A 27,136-nucleotide genomic window follows, 5' to 3' on the forward strand; every position below is an offset into this window, starting at 1 on the left:
TGCAGCCCTACAGAGCCGTGTGTGACATTCCAGCAGCACCACATCCCGCAGGATTCCGGACACGGAGCAGGGACAAGCAGCTGCACCTCACAAATGCACACCCACAGCCTTACACGAGACACGAGGAAAGCAGAACTTTACCTGTGAAAGGCATCACAGCCCATCAGTCCCGGGGGGATGTATCTGAGGGTGCAGAACAAACTCTATTTATCCTTTGCCTTTTGAAAATTCAAAAGTCAGGCATAATTATTCCCAAGTGTCTCCAGTCACACTGGTGGCTGCCGGGGAGCTCCTCTGGCTCTGCAACATGCTCCTGCTTCTACTGAAGCTATTATAGACTCCTATAGATATTCCTGGTGGTGAGCCAATGAGATTGTCATTATCTAGCTCCCTCTTCCCACGGGAATACAAGTGGGAAGTGAGATGCAGCATCTGGCTGCTCAGCACTGGAACAAAGAGCCATTTCCCTCTCAGCGGAGCACTAGAGGAATGAGCTGAAGGCTCAGATCCATCAATCTCGGGGAGTTCTGCTCCTCAAGTCAGCATTTTTAGCCAAGCAATATTGATTATTCCTGATCCCCATTGCTGCAAGCATAATGACTTGGTTTATAGTCTCTGGGAGACAAGCAGAGACAGAAATACAGCATGAGCCCACAGGAAAAAAAAAACAAACTGTGAGATCAGGGAAGAAAAAATATCCCTCAGAAGGGAAAACTGTGCAAAATCCATTCAAATGAAGTTACAGAGGGCAGAACGCAAAAAGAAAAGAGAAAAAAATATCAGATAAAAGATACATCTAAGCCACCCACTTGTCCTGGTTTAGCTTTCCAGAGCATAAGGAGACAGGGAAAATTATCTCATTTACACATTGCCTGGGCTTCTTTCGAGATTTTTCTCTATATATGTTCTATTGTGGGGTTTTTTTTAGTAATCACTTTCAGGAAGAATCACAAAAGAAAATTAAAAACACTGCAACAGTGAGGTTCAAAACTCTACCTAGATTTGTCTCTATGGCCAGAAAGAGGAGAGAGAGCCAGCAAAAGTTCTCATGCCCAGTTTTAGGTTCCATTAGCTCAAACTGCCTTTGTTCCACACGGATTTTGGTTGCTCTGCTGAAGATCCACCATCACAAATTGTTGCTGAATGCCCTGCACTGCAGCACAACAGCTAAAACTCAGCACAGCAACCAGAAGCCCAGGAAAGACACGAAAAGCACCAAACTCTGCTCTTACTTTTTCACATTCTTCACTTTCATGCTGGCCGTGCTGCCGCAGGAGCGGAGCGGCAGCTCCCCCGGGATGTCCGGAATGTCGGCTCCTCTGGCCTGCAGGGAAGGAGACAGGAAAAGCACAGCAGTTAAAACAGGGCTGCAAGCTCTGGACTCTGCCTGCTGAGCAGGAGCCCCTCTGTTCTGCACGGGAGTACAAACCTCAGTGTGCTCAAGTTGAATTCTGCCTTTTAACCAGGGAAAACTGACCCCTGGGATGGGCATCAGGGAGGTGACAATCCCTTCCTGCCCCAAGCCTTGCTAACCCTTGCTATAACTGTGAAATCCAGTGTTTAATTCATTGCTACTTCGGCTTTCTAAAGCAGAGATTTTCAGAGGTGGGAGTGAAATAGATATTCACAAACTCCACACTTGGACTCCTCATTAAGTACCTGATTTCCAGACATCTGTGCATTTAGACTCAGGCAGAGGCACTGCAAAAAGCTGGATTGCTCACACAGTGGAAAACAAGTTAATGACAGAGCTGCTTATATGTGGGAGGTGAACTTCCAAAATAGATGTTTGAAGCTATTGGTTTAAGTGCTTGAGGATATTAAAATTCCTTAATCACTAAAATTCATTTACTTCTGTGAGGCCAGAACTCCAATCTCCCTCCTTTCTGTTCTGTCATACCTTCCCATCCCTTCCTTCTTCCAGCTGCCTTTTCTAAGTCATGAGCTCTGCTGGGGTTGAATTCTCCATCACAAGGGACACAAACACTCGGCTCCACGGTTTTCTCCCACTGTGATCCAGAGGAATGAGGGGGTTCAGTGAGGCTTTTATGGAGAGAGCAGTGATCAAACAGCAAGACCAGCAGAGACTTCACAGAGCAGGAGGAGAAAAACAAACCCTAATCCTGGCCAGACACTGCCCATCAGCGATGTGGGTGACACCAGCTGAATGAGCTTCTTCTGCTTTATACAATGCACTAAAAACATGAATAATGTCGCAAAGAGTGAATGCTGAACCAAGAGGAAGAAGGGCACTTCAGTGTTACCTCCCTTACAGGCCTGGAACCAAAAGGCATTCCATCAAATCCCTTTCCTAACGACAGCAGCAAACAGGTGATTGTCCTGATGCTACATCAGTCCCAGTGGTTCTGAGCTGGTCCAGCAGCAGATCTGAACAGTTGGATCCATCCCAAAGCTGTGACTGACAACAGAACACAGCTGCACTCTGCAGTGTGAAATATGGAGAAATTGGTCTCCACCCCCAAAGCTTTACAGTTGGACCAGCACAACCCAAGCTGACAGCCCATGTGTGGGATGAACACCAGGACAATTTCTGTCACCCCTCCCTGAAGCTCCCATTTCACTCTGACATGGGTCACCTGTACCTGAGCTTCACATCACCAAGGACTGCAGCAAGTCCATGGCATTCTCCTGCTTGTTTTCATCAACCAAAGCAATGGAATTCATCCCACTGAACCCCAGACAGGCACAGGGGTGAGGCTGCAACAACGTTATCCATGTGAGGGTCCTGCTACAGTCACCAGGGACGCTCTGGTACTTCGGGTCCATTCCCCTGCTTCAGACATGGGAGGAGAATCCTGGAGTGGTTCAGCTGGGAAGGGACATTAAAGCCCATCCAGTCGCATGGGCAGGGGCACCTCCCACCATCCCAGGCTGCTCCAAGCCCTGTCCAGCCTGGCCTTGGGCACTGCCAGGGATCCAGGGGCAGCCACAGCTGCCCTGGGCACCCTGTGCCAGGGCCTGCCCACCCTCCCAGGGAACAGTTCCTTCCTAACATCCCATCCAACTCTGTCAGTTTGAATCCATTCCCCCTTGTCCTGTCACTCCAGGTCCTTGTCCACAGTCTCTCTCCATCCTCCTTCTCAGACCCTTCAAGCTCTGGAAGGCCACAATTAGGTCACCCTGAAGTTTCTCTTCTCCAGGCTGAACAATCCCAATTCTCTCAGCCTCTTCTCACAGCAGAGCTGGCTCCATCCCCCTGATCGATCATCCTGGTGCCTCCTCTGGACAAAGCCAAGCAGGAGCCCCCATTCCCCTGGACACAGGGCTCCAGGATGAGCCTGGCTCTGAGGAGATGAACACCCCAACACCTGCAGCCACCCACCAGCAGCTGCACCCATCCAGCTCCTGGTGTTTCCAGCACTGCCCTTGGAAAATCTGCTCTGAGAGAGCTCCACCCTTTGAGCACTGAATAAACCTGAGTCCAGGTCAGCCACTCTCCCAGCTGCACCTCCCACAGCCCTGACCCCACTGTCCCACAGCTCTGCACAACAGGCACAGCGGCTCAGCAGAGGAAAGCACGAACAGTATTTGTACACTTAAATAGACCTACCCTGGGCTGACTGACTTACTGAGCACACAATCACTTCAGGATGTAATAAGACACTTGAGAGTCTCATTGTGAATTAAGAGGATCATCAATTTAATAAACCTTACAGGTCTTTTACATAAGAAAATAACTAATTACAAGAATAAATGTGTCATTCCAATAAGCTGCTTTTAGGCCAAGCTGGATGTGCTTGCTTAACTTTCTAAGGAACAGAATTTCTGTAGGAAGAAAAGTAATTTTTCTTCTCCATCAGCAGTAAGAGCTGGTGGGATACAAAAATGGATAAACAATCTGACAGAAAACGTGGGCTTCAAGCCAGTTTGCAGCAGTGGGCAGAGAGCTCCCTGGATCTGACTCAAAGCAGCGTAGGCAAAACTCACACCTCCAGGAGCCCGAAATGCCAGCACCTCTCTTGGAAAAGTTGTATTATCCTCTCCTTCCCAGTGGAGCTATGTCCAAATTGAGCTGGATCTCTGCCTCTCCCATTTCCTGCATCCAGTTAACTGGACAACAGTGAGATGCAAAGCAGTAATTAACTCCAGGGGCTTTTCCAATTAGACCTGAGCTCCATGGACTGTGCTGCAGAATAACGACCTCTCCAAGGCTCACAGGTGAGGCAAAAGCACAGAAAGGTGAGTAAGGGCACAGAACCTGTGCAAGCTCAAATCCTTATTAAGAGGTACCAACACCAGAAAGAAACTTGGTGAAGAGGCAGATACCAAAAAAGAAACTTACTGCAATTTTAGAAACTGTATTACTTCTAAATAGCCACAGCTCCTTTCCATTCAAACCAGAGATACACAGCTACATAAAATAGACTTTATTCACTATTTTGCACCTGTTTTGATGCAAAACTTGGCATGCAGCATGCAGGTTACTCTCCCCTCGAAACACAAACAAAACCCTCCAAATGAGATTTGTCATCTTTTGTGCTTTGTGTCACAGTAATTTAATTTAAAAAATCATTTTGAAACAGTTGGATTATTTACATCTGAAAATTAGCTACCTGGCATCATCAGTGGCTTCTCACTTCCCTATTCTCTACGCATCGCTGTGCTGAGGAAACCTGGTAATTGCAGAGCAAATCTGTTTATGCAAATTGTTTAGTCCCATTTTCACAGCTGAGTGTCACTGCTGTATCAATCTGCTCCGGTCCAAAACTTGGTAAACAAATTAGAGCTCAAACCAGAACTCAGTGAATTGATTTATCAGGAACCTCAGTCTCTTACCTTTGCAGGGAAGGCTTTGGAGCGACACCACTTCACCAGCTTGCCCTGAACCAAGGAATTCTCCTTCCTAAAGCTGCACTTGGATCAGTAGCAGTTGAGACAATATTGCAGAAACTCAGTATTTTGTCACAGACACCGGCAGGGATTGCCAGGCAGGGAGATCCCACTAAACCCTTCCTCCAGGGAGGAGGAAGAATGCCTGTCTGCCTGTCCAGCCCTCCCGTGGATCACAGGATCACAGAATCCTTCAGGGTGGGAAGGGCCTTTAAGATCAAGATCATTACTCACTGCCACCACTGTGTTCACCACTAAACCATGTCCTAAGGTTCCATATCTACACATTTTTTAACACTTCCAGGGACAGTGACTCCAGCCCTGACCTGGGCAGCTGTGCCAGAGCTGGACAGCCCTTTCCAGGAAGAAATTTTCCCCAATATCTGATCTAAACCTCCCCTGGCCCAGCCTGAGGCCGTTCCCTCTCCTCCTGTCCCTGTTCCCTGGGAGCAGAGCCCGACCCCCCCGGCTGCCCCCTCCTGTCAGGGACTTGTGCAGAGCCACAAGGTCCCCCCTGAGCCTCCTTTGCTCCAGGCTCAGCCCCTTTCCCAGCTCCCTCAGCCGCTCCTGGGGCTCCAGCCCCTTCCCAGCTCCGTTCCCTTCTCTGGACACATTCAAGTGTTGCTCCTAAACTCCCTGGGAATCCAAGAGCTCTCACAAATCAGGCTGTTTGGCTTTAAGCATCTGAAATTTCTAGTCTTTTTATTTATAGACATGATTTAGAAAACTTCAGCTTTGTGCTCTCTAGCACACAAAACCTTAGTCATAAATAATTTATATCTAACGATTCCACTGCATAATAAGAAAGGATTTTCTCCTAAAAAGTCTCCTTGCATTTATCAGAAAACATGTCAGCCTGTCTCACTCACGTGCAGAGACGTAACACAATCTGAAAATACAGGTAAAACCCAACACAACAGTCCACTGAACACAACGTGATGAAGTTTCCACCTTGGTATCCTCCACAGGGGAGAATATTGAACCAGTGCAGAACCCACAGCCCTCCTCCTGCTGCCTCTGACTTACTCTGGGATGCACAAGAAACCCTGGAATCCCACCGTAATCCCACAGCTGGTTTTCCACAGGACAACAGAAAGACCCCTGAGGAGGCAGCACAGATACACCTCGGCAGGTGGCTGAATCCAGGTGGGATTTCTGAAAGCAGGAATTTAATCCAAGGTTATCAGGAAACAAGAATAACTATTAAAAAGGCACTAACATTTATTCATCTTTCCACTGTCAGTCTCTCACCAAAACCAGTTTGGAGGGACCAGATTGCTCTGGATTCTGTCAGCACATGGCCGTGTTTCTAAAAACAGCAGAGCTGATTCTAAGTGCTGCCTGGTTTCCATGACAGTCTTTCCTTTACATCATCTTCATTTCCCCTCAATTTTCTTGGAGGGAAAAAAATACAAAGAGAGGAAAAAAACCCAAACACCCTTCAGAGCTCTCAAAAAACCCAAAGCTTTGTTTCAGTTTTACTTTTTTGCTGGAGAACAGCAGGGAACAGAAATGTTGTTTCAGGAGAAGCCATTGCTCTGTAGGAAGCAGTAATTTCTTCCCTTGGCACGAGGAGGAATGAAGAGGCCTGAAGTGGGAGCTCACATCCAAGGACATCAACAGCTACCCCAGATTCTGGGTACCAACTCACTACACAGCTGGCTCAGCATCCACTCCTTCAGAGAGTTTGCTCTGCAGCACTAAAAAGAAAGTGTCCCACAAAAATCCCTGCTCCCAGAGGTAGAAGGTGCCTGCAGCCCCGTCCTGCTCTCAGGAATCACTGCCCAGGAATTCGCCTGGAGCACAATGAAGGAAGAAATTTGGCCATCTCAGCTTCCACCGCACAGCCTTTAACACACTCCGGGGAGAGATGTTTCTCTCTGCTCTTCCTTCAGATGTTGCAACAACTACCCTGTTCTCCACAATAAAGAAGTCAACAAAGGAAAGGGAAAATGCTTCACTAAACTGCAAGTCACCATGTCCAAGCTGCTCCAATTAACTCCAAAGGAAAGGTCCCAATTCTGCAGCATTTATCCCTAAAAGGATTGAGATGTACTGAGCACATCAAGGCTACAACACTGTTTTGAATGGCAGAAATATGTGGGAATGGATGAAGAGACAACATTCACCCCAAAACGTCAGAGGTACAGGGGCAATATGATAGAAATGCAAACACTTGCCAAGTTCTTCATGTTACCACTTTCCATGGATTCATTTAGTGGAACCAAATTAAAATATAAAACAAATACAGCATGGCTCTGTCACGTTAGCACATTGCAGCTACATTTTTCAGAGCTGCTTAAGATATTGGACACATTTAAAATAAAGAAGCAACACCCAGCTCAGGCACCCAGGTCTGACAATGACATCTTAAACAAAAATATGTGCTTATTATACTACAGCAGCTTTACCAGAGAAGTTAAAAATAACATTAAATATCCCACTCCAATCCTGCACTTCTTAATTGACCAGGAAGGCTGTGGTCTCCCCATCCCTGGAAGTGTTCCAGGCCAGGCTGGATGGGGCTTGGAGCAGCCTGGCACAGTGGAAGGTGTCCCCGCCCATGGCAGGGGGTAGAACTTGATGGGCTTTAAGGTTCCTTCCAACACAAACCATCCTGTGATTCTGTGATTTTAAGGATTAATCCTGTGCTGTTCATGTTCTCATCAGCAGAGTGCAGCACAGGCACATTCAATAACACCCAGCACAAGGATGTTTTTCAGAGTGAGAAACACTGGAACCTTTTAAATTTTGTAAATTTTTTTTCAATTAAAGTCATCACTTAGCTCCTTCCTTAGTGCAAACATCCTTTCTGGCTGGAGGGGTGCTTTTGGTGCAGAGCTCAAGGCCAGGATGGCTCAAGTAATTAGGGGCAGTACTGACTTTTTAATTTAGATCTCAGTCTGGGGATTGTGGAATGTGGAGAAACACCCACCCAGCCAGAGATGCCTTTAAAATCTCATGGCAACTGAGATAACAGGATAGAGGACAGGAGTGAAAAAATGACAAGTGCTTACAGTAGGGAAACTTTGAACATTGGCAATGCACATTCTTAATCCCATATCTAAGAAATCTGCATTCAATAAAGACATTTCAATGTGTATCATTTTGTGAGCTTAGAACTTTTAATTCCGTTTTCCACGTTCCCAATTCCGAATTGCTCCAACTGCATAGCATGTATAAAAGGGAATTCTCTTTTTTTTAAAGGACCGCACAGAATGTGCTTTTTCTACTCCCAGCATCTGCACTAAAAGGGGAGGGGGGGGATAAGAAAAAGCTAAACAAAAAAACCCCAACATTTTAAAGCATTGCCATGAGCTGGCAAATTCAGGGAAACCTCTCATTCCTAAGACTTTGCATCACACAGGAGTTAGCCCAGGGCATCCATTTACCATAGTTTAAAGGATCAGCCTGGAATGAGCAAAGAACAAACTCTTAACTATTTGTCTACTGTGTTTTCAAATAAAGATCTGCAGCTCATGGATATGCAGTAAAACCTCCAGCTCCCATATGAAACCACTGAAGTGGAATCCAAGACATCAAACAAGCAGCTTGGCAGCTCTGAGCACCTCCTTTGGCACTGCCACTGTCACTGTGACCAACATTCACCTCTGCACAGCAGCTTGATTTTGTGCCATGGCAACATTTCCCCAGTGAGCCTCAAAGACGTACACGGATTTTGGATTTTTGCTGATTCTCTGCACGTGAATCCAATGCATCCAAGGGGTGCTGGTGATTCCCAGCCAAACAGTCCCACACTTGTGTTTTCCTTCACAGAATCCACAGTTTTAGGGGCTAAAACAGATGCAACCAAGCACAAGTGAATGGTCAGCTACTGAGGGCAGCATTAGCATGATAACTCCCCAACAGCCCTGAGTTTGGATCTGACATTCCCATAGTGAAGGCTGATTTCCATTCCCAAAGCCCCGGGCCCAGGAGCTGCAGGGTACAGTACACAGCCTCACACAATGGCAGAGTGCCTCAGGAATGCACTTTCTTTAAGAACAAAAATCCCACATACGATATGCGTGGGAAAGGCAGCCAGGGTTAGAGTCCTGCTTCCGTACAGCCTACAAAATAAACTACAGAGAAAAGCCACAGAAAATAGAACATCCAACGAGAACAATACTTTTGATTTCACTTTCTTGTTGGTAAAAAAAAGACCCCAAAGATCCCAGCTACTGCTTGATGCACAGAGGGAGGAGGGGTTCCTAATTATGGCTTGGATATAAAAGGACAATCTGGACCTTTGGGTTGTTATGGTGGAAAGCAATTTCTCATCATACGAAACCCAACAGAGATGGATTCAGGCTCAAACAAGGAAATCCCACTCTGGTAAGTCCCCTGGCCACAGCCAGTGATTATGCAAATAACAGAGTGATATTATGTTATAGGTATAAATCGGATTAGCAACTCAGGAGTTGTCCCAGTGCAGCAGCAGCAAGATGGGGAAGGTGGAAAAAACGCAGCCTGATGTTCAGCCCCAGCATCTGAGTCAGTACAATTAACAGGAATTTATATTTCTGTGTGTTAAGCCAACGTGGGCTCAGCTTTTGTTTACAGAAAAGAGCTGTTTCCAATGGCATGAGCACAAAACTGGGATCCCCTGCACTCCCTGCCCAAAGCCCTGGAACAACACAGCAATGTGAGGAATGTGTCTGCCTGCAGCATGCAATTTACACCATACACTGTCCATAAACTTCTGACCAGCACAACAAAAAGTGGCTTCATTAACTCTGTCCAAGGGTGTGGGGAAAGCTCAGCCTGGGATCACACACCAGGCTGCACAAACTGGGCAGGACTCCTCAGTCCTGCCTTCCCACCAGGAAAGGTGACACATGCTGGAAATGTGAGGTGACACTGCTCTCCAGAAATGACCTGGTGACACTCAGGTGAGGTCAGAACAGGACACTTGATGCGACAAGAGCTGGGAAAGTGAATAAAGACCATGGAGATGCTGCCAGGCTGGAGCCCCTGTGCTCTGGAGCCAGGCTGGGAGAGCTGGGGGTGCTCACCTGGAGAAGAGAAGGATCCAGGGAGAGCTCAGAGCCCCTTGCAGGGCCTAAAGGGGCTCCAGGAGAGCTGCAGAGGGACTGGGGACAAGGGATGGAGGGTCAGGACCCAGGGAATGGCTTCCCAGTGCCAGAGGGCAGGGCTGGATGGGATATTGGGCAGGAATTGTTCCCTGGCAGGGTGGGCAGGCCCTGGCACAGGGTGCCCAGAGCAGCTGGGGCTGCCCCTGGATCCCTGGCAGTGCCCAAGGCCAGGCTGGACATTGGGGCTTGGAGCAGCCTGGGACAGTGGGAGGTGTCCCTGCCCATGGCAGGGGTGGCACTGGATGGGCTTTGAGGCCCATCCCAACCAAATCCATTCTGGAATTCTACAATGACCTCTTCCCCACATCCCCAACACATGAACTCTGCAGAAACCAACGGTGAGAACCTTCATCCACCAAGGATGTTTTCTTGCATTCATAAAGTTGTTAGCTAAGAATTAGGAATTTTTCCCCCCTATAGGTCAATATTTATGGAGAAAAAGAAACAACCCAGAGACTGAGACGTAAAAACACATGCACTGAGAAATTAAACCCAAACAAATTAAGAAGCCATTGCTACATGGGAGTGCACCTGAGACACACCAGATGATCTGTGCAGACCAGCCCAGGAGCAGCCAGGGCAGCACATACAAAGCCAGGGAAATGCTGTGCCACAGCAAGAATCCACAGTTAAACCCTGAATTCTGCATCCACACCACAGAGCAGCTTCCGGTGCTTTCAGGCTGCAAATATTTGGTTGCAGTACAAGACACAGAGCAATACAAGAACAAGCAGACCCTAAAATTTCTTTAGCAGTTAGTGAAACAAGAGGCTCACCAGGAGCACTGTGGGCCTGAGGCCGGGTTTGTGATAGCCTGGTTTGAAGAGGCACAGCCGGTCTTTTGAACTCCCACCCCAATCCTTCAGCCCCAAGCCACTCTCTCCTCCCTCCCCTCATTGCAGCTGTAACTGGTTCAGTGGTGCAGTACCAGTCCCTGAAACAATCCAGATTAAAAGAGCAAAGCTGAACTTCCTCTGGGGGGTTACTCCTGAATGAGATTAATTCAGTGATTCACTTCCCAACTCTTCCTCCCTGGCAGTGTCCAAGGCCAGGCTGGACATTGAGGCTTGGAACAACCTGGGATAGTGGAAGGTGTCCCTGCCCATGGTAGGGGTGGGACTGGATGATCTCTAAGGTGCCTTCCAACCCAAACATTCCATGATTCCATGAATAATCTGTGCCCTGGCAACCACGGTATTTGATCAAATCCCAAAAAACATCGTGCAGCCTTACGCCAACACAGCACTGACCAATACTGTGCAGCAAGGCAGAAATGTAGGGAATGCTTTAAATAAAAAAGTAAGGCTAAAGATTACCAACATCTCCAGGGAATAATTCATCACCTTATAATTAAGAAGGCTGAATCATGGCAAAAAAAAATTAATGCCTACAACCTTCAGAAAGACAAACTCTGACATGATTTGTTTGTCCCTTGGGCTTAAAATGGGGTGGGGAATGGAAGGGGATGCATAACCAAACTATTGATAATCCTTCAAAAACTGTTCCATCTTTTCCCTGCACTATGGTAACTAAGAAGACCTAGACACTTATTAAAAAAAAAAAGCCAGTAAAAATAACCACTTATAAATAAGAGACTTCTTTCCCTTCCTAGATGTTCCACCTTATTTTTAAGCAGCTGTGAGTAGGGAAAAGTGATTGACAGTAAATAAATTGTAAGTTTTATCCCCCAAATAAAATAAGTACATTTCAAACAACTGTGGCATTTCCTGTAATCTGACAACAAAGCAGGCACAGAAAGAGATCAGCTTTGGAACAGCCTGGGAGGGAAAGAGGTGGAGGGTCATGACAGTGTAATCCTGACTCCAGAGCTCAGGGGAGGAAAGAACCTGGAGTAGCTACAACAGCATCCCCAGCACCATGGGAACAGCAGCACCAGCAAGAGCAGCCTGGCTGAGGCAGAATTAGGAAAGAAATGCCAGACAGGATGCATTAAAATTGGTGATCATGGTGCACAACAAACTGCACTGATCCAGCCTTAGCAAATCCCAAATCATTCCTTCATTTTGTTGTACATAAACAGACTTTCAAACAGGTATTTACAAAATATAATTTGGATCTCCTGGCTCAACACAGCAATGCCAGAGTGCACACACTGTACAGGCTGTAAATGTAACCAGAAACTATTGCTGCTCTTGCCTATGAAAACTAAATGATTGCTATGAATTAATACTTCCTGCCAAAAATACAGTAACCATTCTGGACTAATTGAACTTATTTAATTGGCAAACCCAAATGGAAGCCAATGTGCCAATTAAGTGATTGCCCCAATTTCTGAAGATTCTCAGGGACAAGCTCCGTGCTGGGAGTCAGCCTGTGAAATGAAAAGGCCCCTCTAACCAAGAGGCAGAGAAAGAACCTCACACAGCAACAGAAACCCTTGCCAAAAGCTTAACAAGGGAAAAAATGCTCGATTCATGCAGCAATAACAAGGAAAAGCAAGTTATGTGGATTGAAAAGGAAACACAGGTTACTGGTGCAATGCCAGATCAGAACTGCTTTGATCAAAATATTATTGTACCTGAAGCCTGCCTGGTGTGCTGGCCTGTCCCAAAACATTTGTGTCAGATCAGTGCCTGTGTTGTCCACACTCCCTGGATTTCCATCCCATCCTTACCTCTGCTACACCCATTCCCCAGCCTGAGCTGCAGCAATTCACATGGAAATGCTGTGCTGGACACAGAAGACACGCTGCAGTTTCTGCAAGATCAGCAAGTCCTGACTCACTAATCCAGGCAAGTCAAGAGCCTGAGGACCTTCACAGCACAAAACCAACCTCCAGACTTACAGGTAACATAGGGAACATTTTCCGTAGCATTTAAGAAAGGCAGTGACCCCTCAGACTTAGAGCCAGAAGCCAAATGCTGGAGCAGTTAGGTGGAGAACCATCTAAGCCGGGCTCAGAGCCTGCCAGGGCTCATGGAGAATTTGGACAATGCTCACAGAACAGGGTGGGATTGCTGGGATTCTTGGCCCTCCTGTGCAGGGCCAGGAGTTGGACTCAATGACTTGTGGGTCCCTTCCAGCTCAGGAGATTCCATGATTCTAAAGTACATTTCTACTGAATTGTCCAAGCCCTTCAAAAATAGCAGAAAAAAACCCAAAATTTCAGCTTCATATCTCCCAAAACTTCCCCTTGCACCTGAGAGGTTAAAACTTTACACTTTTAAAAAGAACTTGCATCTGGGCAGTCAGAGTTCAAAAGCACTTTTTCCCCCAAGAAACTTCCTCCATGCTGGGGAAGCCATCTGAGAACAGGAGGAGTCTGACAAAACTCTGACAGTGACTTCAGAGCTCCCAACCACACCTCAGCTGTAAAACTGCGGCCTTGGTTCATACACGTACAAACCATGAAAAGGCATGGGAAAAAAAATCCAAAATGTCAATTTTAACATGTTTAAGGGTATTATACCTACATAGCTCAGAAGCTAAAATTAGATCATTTCAGTAAAAATTTGGAAATCACTACAGCTGACAGGGCCAAGCAAATGGGTTCTCCACGTTCCCTTTTTATTCAGATTTTGCCACAACTCCTGGAAGTATTCATGTTAGCCTGCATCAGAAACAGGCCTGATGTTTTGTGAATTAAAAACCAACCAATGAACCAACACTAATTTAAAAAGAAGCCCCTTGTATTCTATTTTTGGCATCTATTCTTGCAGAATCCCCACTCAAGACCTGGGGCAGAACTGGCCGAGTGATGCACAAAGAATGAGAAATAAACGCTAAGGACATAAAAATCTTTCTTTAAACCCCTACAATGCCCTAATCTCTGCACACATTCATAATTGCATTTAAAAATAGTTTTCTCCTCACTCATGTCCCAGATTTAACAGTGATATATTGAGGCCTCATTAAAAAGCCTTTATTACCTTCACAAGCCACGGTACTTTCCCTACCTGGTACCAAATGCTGAAAATACTACAGATCTCAGAACCCCTCTGACCTAAGAACTAAGATTCTTCCAGGACCTCATAGGACAGGCTCCAACCCCTATGCCTTTCTAAAGCTTGCATTTTTCCTAAGAAAATTCCATCAGCATAAGCCTAAAATGGTGATGGGTACCAGCTGCAGCTGCTGCCTTCTTGTGCACTTGTCAAATTCACAGATTCAGGAGACTTTTCCAATTGTAATTTAGGGGTTCCCCTTTTCCAGGCAAACTGGTTCTACACCAGTAACAGCTGACTCCAGCTGCCACCTCACAACCCTGTTATGGACAACAGAACTCCCAGATCCCGTGAGATCCCAGCCAGAGGTGCCCCAGGGGGGAATAAACCTTCCATGGGCTTAGAAACTCATGTTCTGAAGGCTTCCAGAGCTGAAAGAATTGGAAAAGCGCAGGAAAAGTGACTCTTTCAGAAGCACATAGAGAATCACTGAAAGGCTTGAGCTGAAGGGACCTTAAAGCCCATCCAGTCCCACCCCTGCCATGGGCAGGGACACCTCCCACTATCCCAGGCTGCTCCAAGCCCCAGTGTCCAACCTGGCCTTGGACACTGCCAGGGATCCAGGGGCAGCCCCAGCTGCTCTGGGCACCCTGTGCCAGGGCCTGCCCACCCTCCCAGGGAACAATTCCTGCCCAATCTCCCATCCAGCCCTGCCCTCTGGCACTGGGAAGCCATTCCCTGGGTCCTGTCCCTCCATGCCTTGTCCCCAGCCCCTCTGCAGCTCTGCTGGAGCCCCTTTAGGCCCTGCAAGGGGCTCGGAGCTCTCCCTGGAGCCTTCTCCTCTCCAGGTGAGCACCCCCAGCTCTCCCAGCCTGGCTCCAGAGCAGAGGGGCTCCAGCCCTGGCAGCAGCTCCATGGCCTCTCTCCAGATTCATTCCAGCAGCTCCCGTCCTTGTTGGAGTGTATTCCCCTGAGCTCCAGTGTCAGGTGAAGGCAGCTTCACGTGGCACCTTTCTGTGTCAGCACAGTTGCAATGGGTGCATAAATGAAGATTTTTGTATTTATCTCAGCATTTTTATCCTGCTTCCCCACAAAATTCAGCCAGGTAGAAGACAAAGGCAGCAGGCACAGAGGGTCTGTAAGCACAGCAGCCTGACGGCGGGAGAGCTGCTGGCTCAGTGCTTTTAAACACTGCAACTTCCTGGACTCACAGAGAGGTGATGGGAGGAGCTCAGGAGGTCAGTAACGTGTGGTAAATGTAATATTAAGCACAAATATCAATTTATGCCAAAGTTAATGCAGACTGAGGACAGCTGTTTTGTAGGCTCATCTGAGAAATATTATATAAAGGCTCTTTCACAACTTCATTTCTTGTAACTTAGAAATAGAGCACTCAGCAGGGCCTGACAAGGAAAAGATACCCCTTTCCTTTAAAATAACATTACTGTCTCAGAGAAATGCTAGAAAATCCATAAACTGCAATTTTCCTTGGCTCACACAGGGCTTTTCAGCCCCAGAACTCAGAAGTGTTCTATGAAGAACGTCAGTATCATCAACTGCATTTTCTTAAGTGGAGCAGAGGCAGAAATCCCGGGATGTGTGAAGGTTACCCAGCAGGTGCAGCACAGTGGGAATTGGGGCTGAAACAGCCAGAAAAAAATGTGCCTGATACACCCAAATTCTAAAAATACAGAGCATGAGCCGGGGGGGGGGGAATACAAAATACAGCAATGCTTGAGGAGCACACAGGCAGTTGCCACATCACCCAGCTCCTGGGAGCCCTGTCCAGCCAGGGCTGCCTCCCCTTCTGCCTGGACCTCACCTCCAACACAGAACTGCACCAGAAACACTGAGGACGAGGTGTCCCTGGATCCCTGGAAGTGTCCAAGGCCAGGCTGGGTGGAGCTTGGAGCAACCTGGCATAGTGGAAGGTGTCCCTGCCCATGGCAGGGGAGTGGCAGTGGATGAGCTTTAAGGTCTCTTCCAACCCAAACCATCCCACAGTTCTGGGATTTCCCCTAAATAAATAAGGTCTCCAACACAAAATCACTTGTCCTCCTGCTAAACCACAAACACAAAACAAGCAGTGTTAAAAAGCAGGTGGAAGTATAAATAATAAACTAAAGAAGACAGGAGGGAAGAAGGACTGAACCTACTCAGGTGCCCAGAATGAACTGGCAATGACAGAAACATTAAAAGTAAGAATTTCTGTCACCTTACACTTACAGTATAGGAGGACATTCAACCTCCACACATTTAGAAAGACCTTCAGTTTATTTCTTGTTAAGAAAAAGCTCTGGAAACAAAGCACTTACATAAATTAATAATAAGCACTTTGAAAAATATTGTGGATAAAAGCGGGGAGGAAGAGTAGGGATGACTCATTCATGTAACTGTGAATGCATAAATTGACTTTTCCCAATAAAAGCACGTACCAAGGCAGAGTTCAGGAGACAAGTGCCAGGTGAGTGCCCAGCTGCCCACAGTGTCCCTCGGCTCCCTTTGCTCAGCCAGCAGAAGGTGAAATTCATGCAAGGTGACAACGCCTGGTGCCTGTCAGGGCTCCAGCAGCAGCCAGGGGAACCAATGGAGAGAGCAACTTCTCCAGCCCTGCAGCCTCCATTCCCTGGGGGCTGGGGCTTCAAGCAGCAATAAACCTAAAAACTGCATCTGCAATGGCCACTAAGCAAAACTGAGATGTACTGTGGCACTCTGAGACAGTCACACAGCATGGAAGGAGCAATCTCTGGGACAAGGCTGAACCAGAGGCTGCTAAAAATGCAAAGTGAAGGAATAGAGTGAAGGGAGAAATCTCAGGCTTAAAATGATCAGGAAAAAGGCAGAATATTGAAGATATGCTGGTTAAACAGAGAAGAACAGTGACAGTGCTGAACAAGGTCCTGCAAATATTTACATCTAAATACTGCCCCTGACTGGAGGTAAGGCAGAGGTTGAAAGTGGAAATTTGATTCGCTCAACAGAGTAAACACAAGCAAGTGAGATTTCCCCCCCCTCTTTAAACTGTGTTCAGAGGACCCTGAGGTCAAACCAACACTGTGAGCACAAATCCAGCCACTCTAAATACAGGTTCAGTAGCTTTACTGTCCCTCATCACACCAAGTCCCTGTGCAGTAATTTCAGCTGGGAATTCCCCTGTTTACCACCCTCTCAATCTCTTCTCCACTGGACCAGTCAGTTTTGGCATTGGCACAGAGCTGTGTGCCAGCAAATGTGTTCTAAAACCTGAATTAATGAGAGGAACATGATGCAGGATAAAATAAACACTGAACAGTGTCCATGAGCACAACAGCCTCAAGCAGGTGAACATTCCCTTCACTGCAAATCAACCAGGACAAAACAAATGAGATATGCCAGGAAACCTGTGTCACAGGTGAGGACACTGAATTACAGCCTGCCAGCTCTGAGACACAGCTGGGGGTCACAGACAGCAGAGAGGTGTCACACAGCGACTCCCACCAGACTCCAGGGTGTGGGAAGCTCCGAGCTGGGAGCAGGTGCTGCTGCCTGAGCAGTGCTGATGGGAACAGACAGTGCTCCCAACCAAGGTGGAGAGAAGGCAGAAACAGCCTCACACAAGGAGGAAAAAAATTACAAAGTGAAAACTGCAAAAATTGACAGGCTGGGAGAGCTGGGGGTGTTCACCTGGAGAAGGGAAGGATCCAGGGAGAGCTCCGAGCCCCTTGCAGGGCCTAAAGGGGGCTTGTAAATAGGAGGGTGAGAGACTTTATACAGGCAGAGGGTGACGGGGGGGGGTGGCTTCCCACTGCCAAGTGCAGGGCTAGATGGGACATTGGGAAGAAATTCCTCCCTGTGAGGGTGGGGAGGCCCTGGCACAGGGTGCCCAGAGAAGCTGTGGCTGCAAAAACCCCCATGTATATTAAGGTAATCCAGGTGTCTGAGGCCCACTGCCCACCTGAGTGCCTTCTGTGAGATGAGAACAGCACCTTTGTGTGTGCTTTTCTGCAGCTCTGGTCCCTCTGATGGCAGGTTTGCTCTCAGGCTGAGGTTTTATTTATGTAGACTTAGCCAGCATTTTGCTAAAATCTCATTCCTCCACAATGCTACATGCTTCAAAGAGCATGTTTTTACAAGAAGTTCCCTTCATGCTCAGAAGTCTTGCTGAAAAAGAGGTTAATGCAGACTGAAAATCGTTGTGACATTATGGACCTTTTAATTGGTTACAAGACCTGCTTTGGGGCACGCATTAATAGAGCAGAAGCGTTGTGAAAGCTCCTTCCCTCTCCTTGACAAACTGCCAGAGGAAGGGAAGCATTTTGGCCTTGTTCAAAGTACTGTGCAATCCATTAAAAAAGCTGAAACTCAGGGAGTATAAATGGAGTAGAGGAGCAGAGTGCTCAGAATGGTGAATAATGGGAGGAGGAGATGTAAGCCAGGTGTTTTACCATGGCGCTGAGCGTCTCCTCCCAGTCCGGCCTCTCCCTGGGATGGATGCTCCTCTGCAGCTCTGGAACAAAGTCATCTTCTTCTGTGTGGACAGAGGACTTCATCATTCTGGAAAGGAGGACAGAAGTTGGACATTCAGTGACAATTCCTAGGTAATTTCACACCCAGTCTGTTACAGCGCTCAGTTATGTGACGGCATAAAACGATTTTCACAGCCAGGACTCCTGAGTTTCCCCCACTTCCTCATTATACAAGCAGGACAAGAGTGTAAATCTGATGGAGAGAAGTCTGCACTTCCTAACCAATCAGTGGATAATTTTGTTTAATCACTGCACAATTTGCAAGTCTCACAACACAGAAAAACGCAGAGGACTAATTTTCAGTCCACTTCAGAAAAATGGTTCCTACTGCCCAGGCAAACAGCAAGAGAAACACACACTTGTAAGGAGAAATACGCACATTTGATTCCTCCTCCTGGAGGTTTTGCCTGAAATGGGGAAAACAGTTTTCAAATCTTAGTCTGACTCCACATCCCAAGGCCTGATCCATCAGCTCTCATCTCATCCCTTCCTGATCCTATCTGAAGAGTGAGCACCTCAAATCAGCCTGATGTGACCAAGTGAAGCTTTTCTTCAGATAAGGAGCCATCTTCCAAATACCCTGTGAAGGTTATTCCAAGGCTGCACAGAGATCAGAGGCTCAAAATGAAAACTGAGAAGGAATTCATAAAAGCTCCTCAGCCCCTCCACATGACAGCACTCTGCAAAATATGAATTCTTTTTTCACTTTGTTTGTATAAATGTGCCTTTGCAGAGATCATGGCGTAGACTTGAAGTACCAAAGGCCTGTTCATAGTCTGGTATCACCCATTCGAGTTTCATTAAATGTGATATTCAGGCAGGCTTTTATTCCCTTAATAGATCACCACTTATTTCTTTAGGATAAGCATTTTGATAACCAGCAGTGCAAAGGCATGGGCAGCAAGGGCTGGTTTCTAACCCTGCTGATTTATGCACCACTTGACTGAAACACGCCTGGTGAAAGCCAGTTAATGAAACTCCTTTGCTTCAGATCCAAGATTTGAAGTTCTGAAACCCCAACATGCTGCTTGACACTGGGCCAAAGCATTTAACTCTGCTTTGTTCTCTCCAAGAGGGTTAAGGATGAAGTAATTAACACTGCAGTAATGGCACGGCTGGGTTAGGAATTTCAGCCCGTACAATTTCATCTCCCCAGCTTTGTGATCATATTTCTGCTCCAATAAAAAACACATCCCAGAGAAAATGAGCCTCAAAACCGAAAGTCACAATGCCCCAGGGAAATGCTGCTCACCGGGCTTGTGTGTCCTTCCCACCCTAAACATCACCCACTGTCCTCAGGAGGGAAAAAACGCACCTACCTGGGGAAAGCTGCAGAGAGCTGAAAAAAACCTGGATGAAAGTGCAGTGATTTAGAATACAGAGGCGCAATGTCAGCTCAGAAAGGAGACCCTCACCTTTGCAATAGATGTTTAAAAAGATTTGGGGGTTGAAAGACTAAAAATTTGCTGCTTCAATTCTCCTTTGCACATCGAGAGGAGGAGACCTGGCCTGGCTCTCACAGCCCCAGCTCCACCACAGGAGAGGTTTCCCACTTAATTTAAAGCAGAGGAAACCAAGTTGTGCAACTCAGAAACAAGAGATAAACCAAAAAAGAAAAAAAAAGAAAGAAAAAAACCTCAACTTTTTAAATCAGTGCCATGATTTTGAAAAAGGCTCATCCTGAGGATTTCTAGACGTTGGGGTTTGACCATATTGCAGCTGAATAAAAAGATTCTAAACAAATTATCCCACAGCAGCTTCAGTCTAATTCCCTGAGGTGACGGAGTGGAAGGAAGGGTGATGTGATCAAGACCCACCTTCTAGAGCAGCTAAAACAATCAGCTTATCAAAGTGCTTGCTCAGTTTGAAGATCTGAAAATAATGGGACTGCATTTACATCTTCATCAGCACTTGGGAGTACAAATGGATTCACCAAACAGCTTCTCAAGCTTCCAGCAATTCCTGCCAGATTTCTCCTCTGAAATGTGTTGGCTGCAGTGGTGAGCGTGAGTGCAGAGGATAGTATGTCCTAATTGAAAATAATCCTGGGAATCAGGAGCATGTTCAGGGTCTGTATCCTCACACTGGATCAACACGGATGTCACAGCACCCCGCTCTTTTTACCACACTCCATTTCTTTCATCTGTGTCTATAAAATTCCACGATAAACTCTTCCCAAACCCTTCCCACTGAGATCCCAAAATGCAGTCCCATTATTCTTCCTGTGAAGGTGTTCTGGATTTTTACTGCAAATTAGAAAAGCTCTGCATGCAAAATTGAGCCTTTAAAACAGTCAGTTCTTTGAGCTTTTGCCAGACTTGGAATATTCTACTGCTGCGGGAAATTCAAACTTAGTCACAGTACCACAGAAATATTGGAAATGATACCGAATATTTTCTCTCTGACACAATTATCAGCACTTGATAACCATCTGTGCACACTTATTAATCTTTAATAGCCCCTACTTAATTCCCTGCCATCTGAGACAGAGAGCAAGGAAGGCTGGAGATGCTGCAGGTAATATTAGTCCTTTATGGATTAAGTCTGGTGGCTTTTTCCTGCCCATCAGTGGCCTGGATGAAGGAAAATAACTTCGTGAACTTGCAGCAATGAAGCAGGGAGAGGAGCAGGGCCAGAAAGGGGGGAGAGTTGGAAGAAAAGCAGCTTCTCAACACACTGTCCTTTTTACAAGGTTTCCTGTGGGCATGTAAAACCTCAGAGCAACAGCTGGGGAAGGAGCTTTCCTACCAGCCAGGCACAGGGAAAACCCTGGCCTCACCCCAAGACAAGCCTGGAATACTATCTATAGGTATAATCACATTCTCACATTTTTATATGCATGTGTATTATGGATATTTGACATTATTTTAATTTATAGAGCAAATAAATAGCACAACATACATATGTCTGATTCACCACACATGTCAAGCTGTAACAAGACAAATTGTCTTGTTTCTGCCATGGATTCTTTTCCACGGGAGGGGAAAATACCTCAAATCCCAGGAGGGCTTACACAGAACACTGACACATGGACCTTGTAAACATTGAAGGCCAAACAAACTAAAGGAGCTGCTCTATAATGGCTCCACTTGGGTATTTCAGGAGAGATGTAAATGAGTGAGAAGCCACTACAGAATTTAATCCTGGCCATTAGAATAGAAATATAATTTTACTTAAAATGCCACTTCCTCAACCTCTCAGCAGTTCTGCCCTTGCAATGAAATGTGACACCGTTATATTAATAAAAGTTCTGGTGTACAGAGGCCATTAAGCAATTCCTCTGCAGATGAATGAACCCTTCTCCATTGTAAATTGAGAACCAAATGTACTGGAACAAATGTTTACAGGACATTTCGCAGAAGGCCCAGCCCACTTTCACACCCACCCTTTGAAGTTCTCTGGTAGGTCAAGTTGATTAATTTAGTCAGAACTTGTACATTTGTACACGACACAACTGTATTGTGAAAACATCTCATGTCCTTTTCCACCTTCTCAAACCCCATTAGCTGCTCCCATCGTTTATGGTATTTCCGTGCCCTATCAGGAATTAAAACCCTCTGGTGCCTTATCAAGCATTGGGTCCTGCCTGCTCACACTCAGTTGTGTCACAGGGCAGGAGACACCCACAGGAGATCTGCAGGGTGATTTGTATTAAGTAAACTTTATCTCAAGTAAACTTTATATTAAATAGATGAATATGCAGCTTGATGTCCCTAAACTCTACAGTTCCTGCTTGTTTATAAAATTGTAAATTTTAAATACACCTTTCACTAGACAAGAACCTCCCCTATGGTTTTGAAGGAGTTCCACATCCACAAATCCAACATATTTTCGCATTTCTGTTTGCACAAGAGAGAAAGAAACACAAAAAGGGGTTTGTGGAAAGAGCTCCTCAAGTTAAACAAGGACAGAACTCTTAAAACATTGTGGGACCCCTACAAGAGTGTCTGTTGCCATAATTCAGGTTCTTCAGAGGAGTGACACAACTGCCATGGCTCTGGTGCCCTGTGACACCCGGTGAACGGCAGGATGTGAGGGTGGTGACAAATTCCTTCCCGAGGTGCCGACCGTGTGAGAGCCCTGCCAGGCTCCTGGCAGAGAGTTAATTGTCTGCCTGGCACATCCCACTTGGGCAGGCAATGTGTTCCTTAGATTAAATGCCAAATATGATCTGGAGCTGTTCTCCTCCGTGGGGACATCGGGCACTGCAGCCTCTCCTGGCTGCTCCCCCCACCCGTGACTTTTCTTCCTGACCTCCACCTGAGAGGTGAGAGCCGACCAGAACTGATTTATTGGTTTCTTTATTATTTCTATCACACTGCTGTTGTGCCTGGAGATTGCTCCCCTGATGGAAAAGCACAGGTCTGCCCTACGGAACCAACAATTCAAGAGGATTTAGCGCTCCACAGAAAATTATGTTTTCCAAGACATAAATCTTACCCCAAAGGCTACAATTTAATTAAGGCCTGTGCTGACACCAATCTGGACTGAAAACCAATGAGCTTCAAACACTACCTGATAAAATCTCGTGTTTGTTTTGCTCAAATAATTTGCACAAAAGGCAAAAATAACCCATCCTAGCCTGGGTGGAGCATCCCTGTCCTTCCGAATGTGACGAGTAGAGTTTTAATCCCATAACTCTCAATCACAGCTTGGAAACGTAATCCAGCAGTGAATCAACAGAGAAATAACTTGAAAACTCTGCTTCAGAGGGTTTAAAATAAATCAGTCAAGATGTAAAGTGCTGAGGGTGTCACCCTACAATATATGACAGCAGAATTAAGTCAACTTTTCACATCTCATGAGCCACCCATTGCCACCAGGAAAGGAAGAAAAATTATTAAACAAGAACTGAAATTTGACCCAAAGTTTATAAACACTTGGGCAAGAAGTTGGAATCATGTGACAAACACTGATACATCTTCATTTCTGACCTCAGACTTATACCACAAACACACACAAAAACTAGGAAATTACATTAGGGAGATGGGGAAAACACCAAAATGCACATACCCCTCTCAGCCCAATTTTCTGAGTAAACTCTGTGTCCATGAAATTAAAGCTAATACAGTGGAAAGGAAGAAAATAATCACACAATATGGAAAGGAGAGATAGCTCACGAGCCTCAGGAAAAATGAAAGAAGAGACAGGAATTGCAGGCTGACAGTGCTGACCTGATGAGGATTTCATTTAGCGTGTTTCAAATCAGCTTTGTCAACACCTCCCTGATTACATTATGTCCATCTGTATTACATAAAACAAGATTTCTGAAGTCTGACTCCAGGATCACAGAACATGAAGCTGGAAAAGCCTGGCAAGGTCAGCTCCAAGCCCACCTCATAAATAAACAAATGTTAAATGGATTGTGTTTAATCCTTGGCCACAGAGCGAGAACCTGGCACAACTAAAGGGCTGCTGTGATTGATTGGACACTGTTGAAAGCTGTAATTGCTACTTTTGATGGAAGTTCATCATCAGAGAGCCCAAATTCAATTATGTGGGAAGGCACTGCACAAGGAAAATCAGGAGAGTAACAGTATATTACAATAGGAGAATATCGAAAAATCACTGGAATGAAATGTCATTCAAATATCAGCAAACTGCATTTCTGTGCACTCCAGGCTACTCAGGATGCATTTATTGCCTGGTTCTGAGCTGAGCTCAGTGGGTTTCAGCCTGGGGGGTGTGGATGTGTGAGGGTCTCAGAACTGCAACTGTGGGCAGCAGAAGTCAAAAAATTAACACAAGCTCACTGTGCTGTGCAGCTCTTTAGTTCAGGTGCCCTTCTCACGGAATGTAGGCTTCCCTGGCAGATCTATCCATAAAGGAGGCTGGGAATCTCTGAACTGTGGGAACAGAGGTCTGAGCAGGATCTGCACTGCTACAATGAAACGTTGATCCCATCCTACTGGCTGCGATGGCTTTCAAAAATTAACCACGTTAGGTACAGCCACAAAGATAGCTTTAAAATACTTTAAGCACCAAATTGTCTGGTTTTCCCAATGTTCAAATTCCAAATTCATGGCACACCTATGCCCAGGGAGCCCAAGATCACCAATGCACCAGGATGGCGTGGAAGGGCTGTGGGATCCCCAATGCCAATTACTGTCCTTCAGCTACAGAAGGCAATTGGTCACCACAAACCCCTTCACACAAACTTTTAGTTCTGGGGTTTCTATTCCTACAAAGTATTTTTTTTAAGGAAAGAATCACTTCCCATTTGATGTGCATCTCCACCTGCTAAATGAGATTCTCAGCTGCCTGAAATCTCTTTCTCTAAGGAAGGAAAAAAACCTTTTTTTTCTTCGCATTAACTTCTCTTCTTAAATGAAGAATATATGATGTTAGAAAAACTTTTTAAAAATTAAATATAGGAAGTTTTAAATAAAGGTCTTTTAGCAATCAGCACTATCACCTGATTAATTTTTTAAATGCCACAGTGGACATGACAACCCTTCCACTATGAATGTTCCTCTGCAGAGGGAAGCACACAAGGCCAATGGCACTGCAGAGATTAATTAATATATTGGTTTCCTGCCCTGCTCCTGCTCTCTGGACATGCTTTAATATAAGCTCCAATACAGTCAGACAATTATCTCTGCTCAGGGGCTTTACTGTGGTTTCAGACTTCCAAATATACGTCTTGTTTATTAATTTGCAAGAACATTTAAACCACATTTTCTGAGCTCTCAAAGAAAAGTTGCACAAACAAGACCAGATTAGCTGGAATTTAAAACCTGCGGACAAAAGGGCAAGTCTGGGCAGGACAGTTCCCACTTTAGCAGAAAAAGGCATCTCCAGGTACTACAGGCAGCCCCTCTCACCTTGGGAATCAGCTTTTTATTCCCAATTGACTTCTTGGTGTCCCCAACGCTCTGAGAATCTCCCAAGCCCTCCTAACCCTCACTGCACAAGCAAAGCCCCTGAGCCCAGGGGAGAATGTGGCTTTAAACTGAAAAAGGATAAAATTAGATTAGACATATGGAAGGAGTTCTTTTCTTTGAGGTTTACACTGGCACAGGGTGCCCAGAGCAGCTGTGGCTGCCCCTGGATCCCTGGCAGTGCCCAAGGCCAGGCTGGATGGGGCTTGGAGCAGCCTGGGACAGTGGAAGGTGTCCCTGCCCATGGCAGGGGTGGCACTGGATGAGCTTTGAGGTCCCTTCCCACCCAAACCAGTCTGGAATTTTGTGATTTCAGAGCCTGAGGGCACTGCCTACGTTCTCACACAGCCACAGGGTTGTCCCAGCAGGACCTTGGCACCACCAAGCAGGCTCCAAGGCACCAAACAACTGAACATTTCTCCCACCCATTGAGGGAAGGAGGGAGGATGGAAAAGGGGAAGCCAACACTGTACTATGAAACAAACCCTCTGATTGCTTCCTTCCCACCACGCACAGTTCTGTAGGTACACAGTAAAATCAACCCCAAGCCACCTTCAGTAAATCTCTAAACCTGAAAGCAGCAACAAGCAACTGGGGGTCAACAGACTCGCCTCCTTTTTATCCTGCCCTTCCACCATAGTTTTGGCAACCTCTTGTCTCACCTGGGTGTGTTTTATGTCTCAGCTCAGTAACATCCATCTCCAAGTACAACAAGTGGGTACAGAGAAATGCACTCCATGCTCTGGAAGGGACTGGAACATGGAACTAAGAGCTTTGTGCAACTGGGATGTAAGAATCTGTATTCAGGTTAACTGGCATTTCTTTAAGCACTTTATGAAAAGAATAAGTTCTTGGAATATTCAGCTTTTACAAGCTCTGAGACATGTTCTTAGTTATTAAAAAGCTTTACAAAAATAATCACAGAACCCTCATGCTTTTGCATATGTATTACTGAACAAACCTGCTCTTTTATTTGGCAACACATAAAAGATGTTATTTTAGTAGGTGTTCGGCATTTTCTTTCAGAAGAACACAGTGACAGTCAATAAAAAAAATTGCTCTGGAATAGGTTTCTCTCATCACTTTGCCCAGGATAAGAAAAAGAATTAGGAAATCACTGAACAATCAGAATCACTGAGCCCTGGATTGGATTTCTTTAGTTTGACTCAGGAACAAGTATAAAAGTATTTAAAAAAATACCTCTAGGGAAAAGGGCACGAACCTCTAACTTACCATTAATAAACTGCCACAAGCAGCTCTGAAGTTGAGATGGGAAAACATGCTGCTGCCACCTTCCTGCTCTGCCCAGGAGTCTGAACTCGGGCACATCAGCAAAGGTTCTTCATGGGGCAGTGGGATGTCCTGCCTTGGGGCCTTTCCCACTGCCACTGGCTGTGGTGGGAATGATCTACACCCCACAGGAGGGCTCACCCTCACTCCCTGTCCTCACCCAAGTAACACCAACAGGGACCCTGTCACCAAGCTCTCAGTCAGAACCTGTTCTCTGCACTTCCTCTGCACTCTCCTCTTTTTGTTTGTCTTGGTAAGACCAAGCTTTCTCCCAGCCAGCCCTTCTCAATGCCCAGCAAGTGCTGTTCTGCCCCTTGCTGGACCCTTCAAACTTCACCATCACACAAAGCAGGAACAAACCCCACCTGCTCCCAGCTGATTCAAATGAGGCACTCGCCAAATGAGACCCCAAATTGTGAAGAATGACCTAAACCTAAACCAACGACAAGCATCTGGGCTGATCTGGGGTTTCTTTGTAGTTCAGTGCCAATGCAAAGCCATGGCAAATTTAGTCTTCCCTCATGGAAGCACATCCTGGAAAAATGATGCTTTCAGCACATGGAATGATCAAGAGCAATCATCAGGTTTTTTACCTCATCAGTTACAAT

General features: G+C 46.1%; 1 protein-coding gene across 8 annotated transcripts in view; it reads right to left on the bottom strand.

The window, feature by feature from the left end:
- The window catches only part of ARHGAP32 (Rho GTPase activating protein 32), a 237,828-nt gene that overhangs the window by 129,967 nt on the left and 80,725 nt on the right, over positions 1–27,136 (bottom strand). For 5 of the 8 annotated variants that reach the window (XM_042034019.1, XM_042034020.1, XM_042034018.1 and 2 more), the window contains exons 2-4: positions 18,277–18,385; positions 1,233–1,324; positions 142–183 (exon numbers count right to left, since the gene is read on the bottom strand). In XM_042034019.1, coding sequence (XP_041889953.1) covers positions 142–183; positions 1,233–1,324; positions 18,277–18,384 — 242 coding nt within the window. In that variant the 5' untranslated portion in view covers position 18,385. Of the gene's footprint in view, positions 1–141; positions 184–1,232; positions 1,325–4,797; positions 4,931–18,276; positions 18,386–27,136 lie in introns of those variants that run through there. The other 3 variants (XM_042034017.1, XM_042034022.1, XM_042034023.1) reach the window with 2 other exon arrangements.

Source organism: Corvus kubaryi, unplaced genomic scaffold (genome assembly GCF_017639235.1).
Source record: "Corvus kubaryi isolate FWS band 111438036 unplaced genomic scaffold, C.kubaryi_AGA036_p1.0 37367, whole genome shotgun sequence".
In the NCBI taxonomy this organism is placed as follows: Eukaryota; Metazoa; Chordata; class Aves; order Passeriformes; family Corvidae; genus Corvus; species Corvus kubaryi.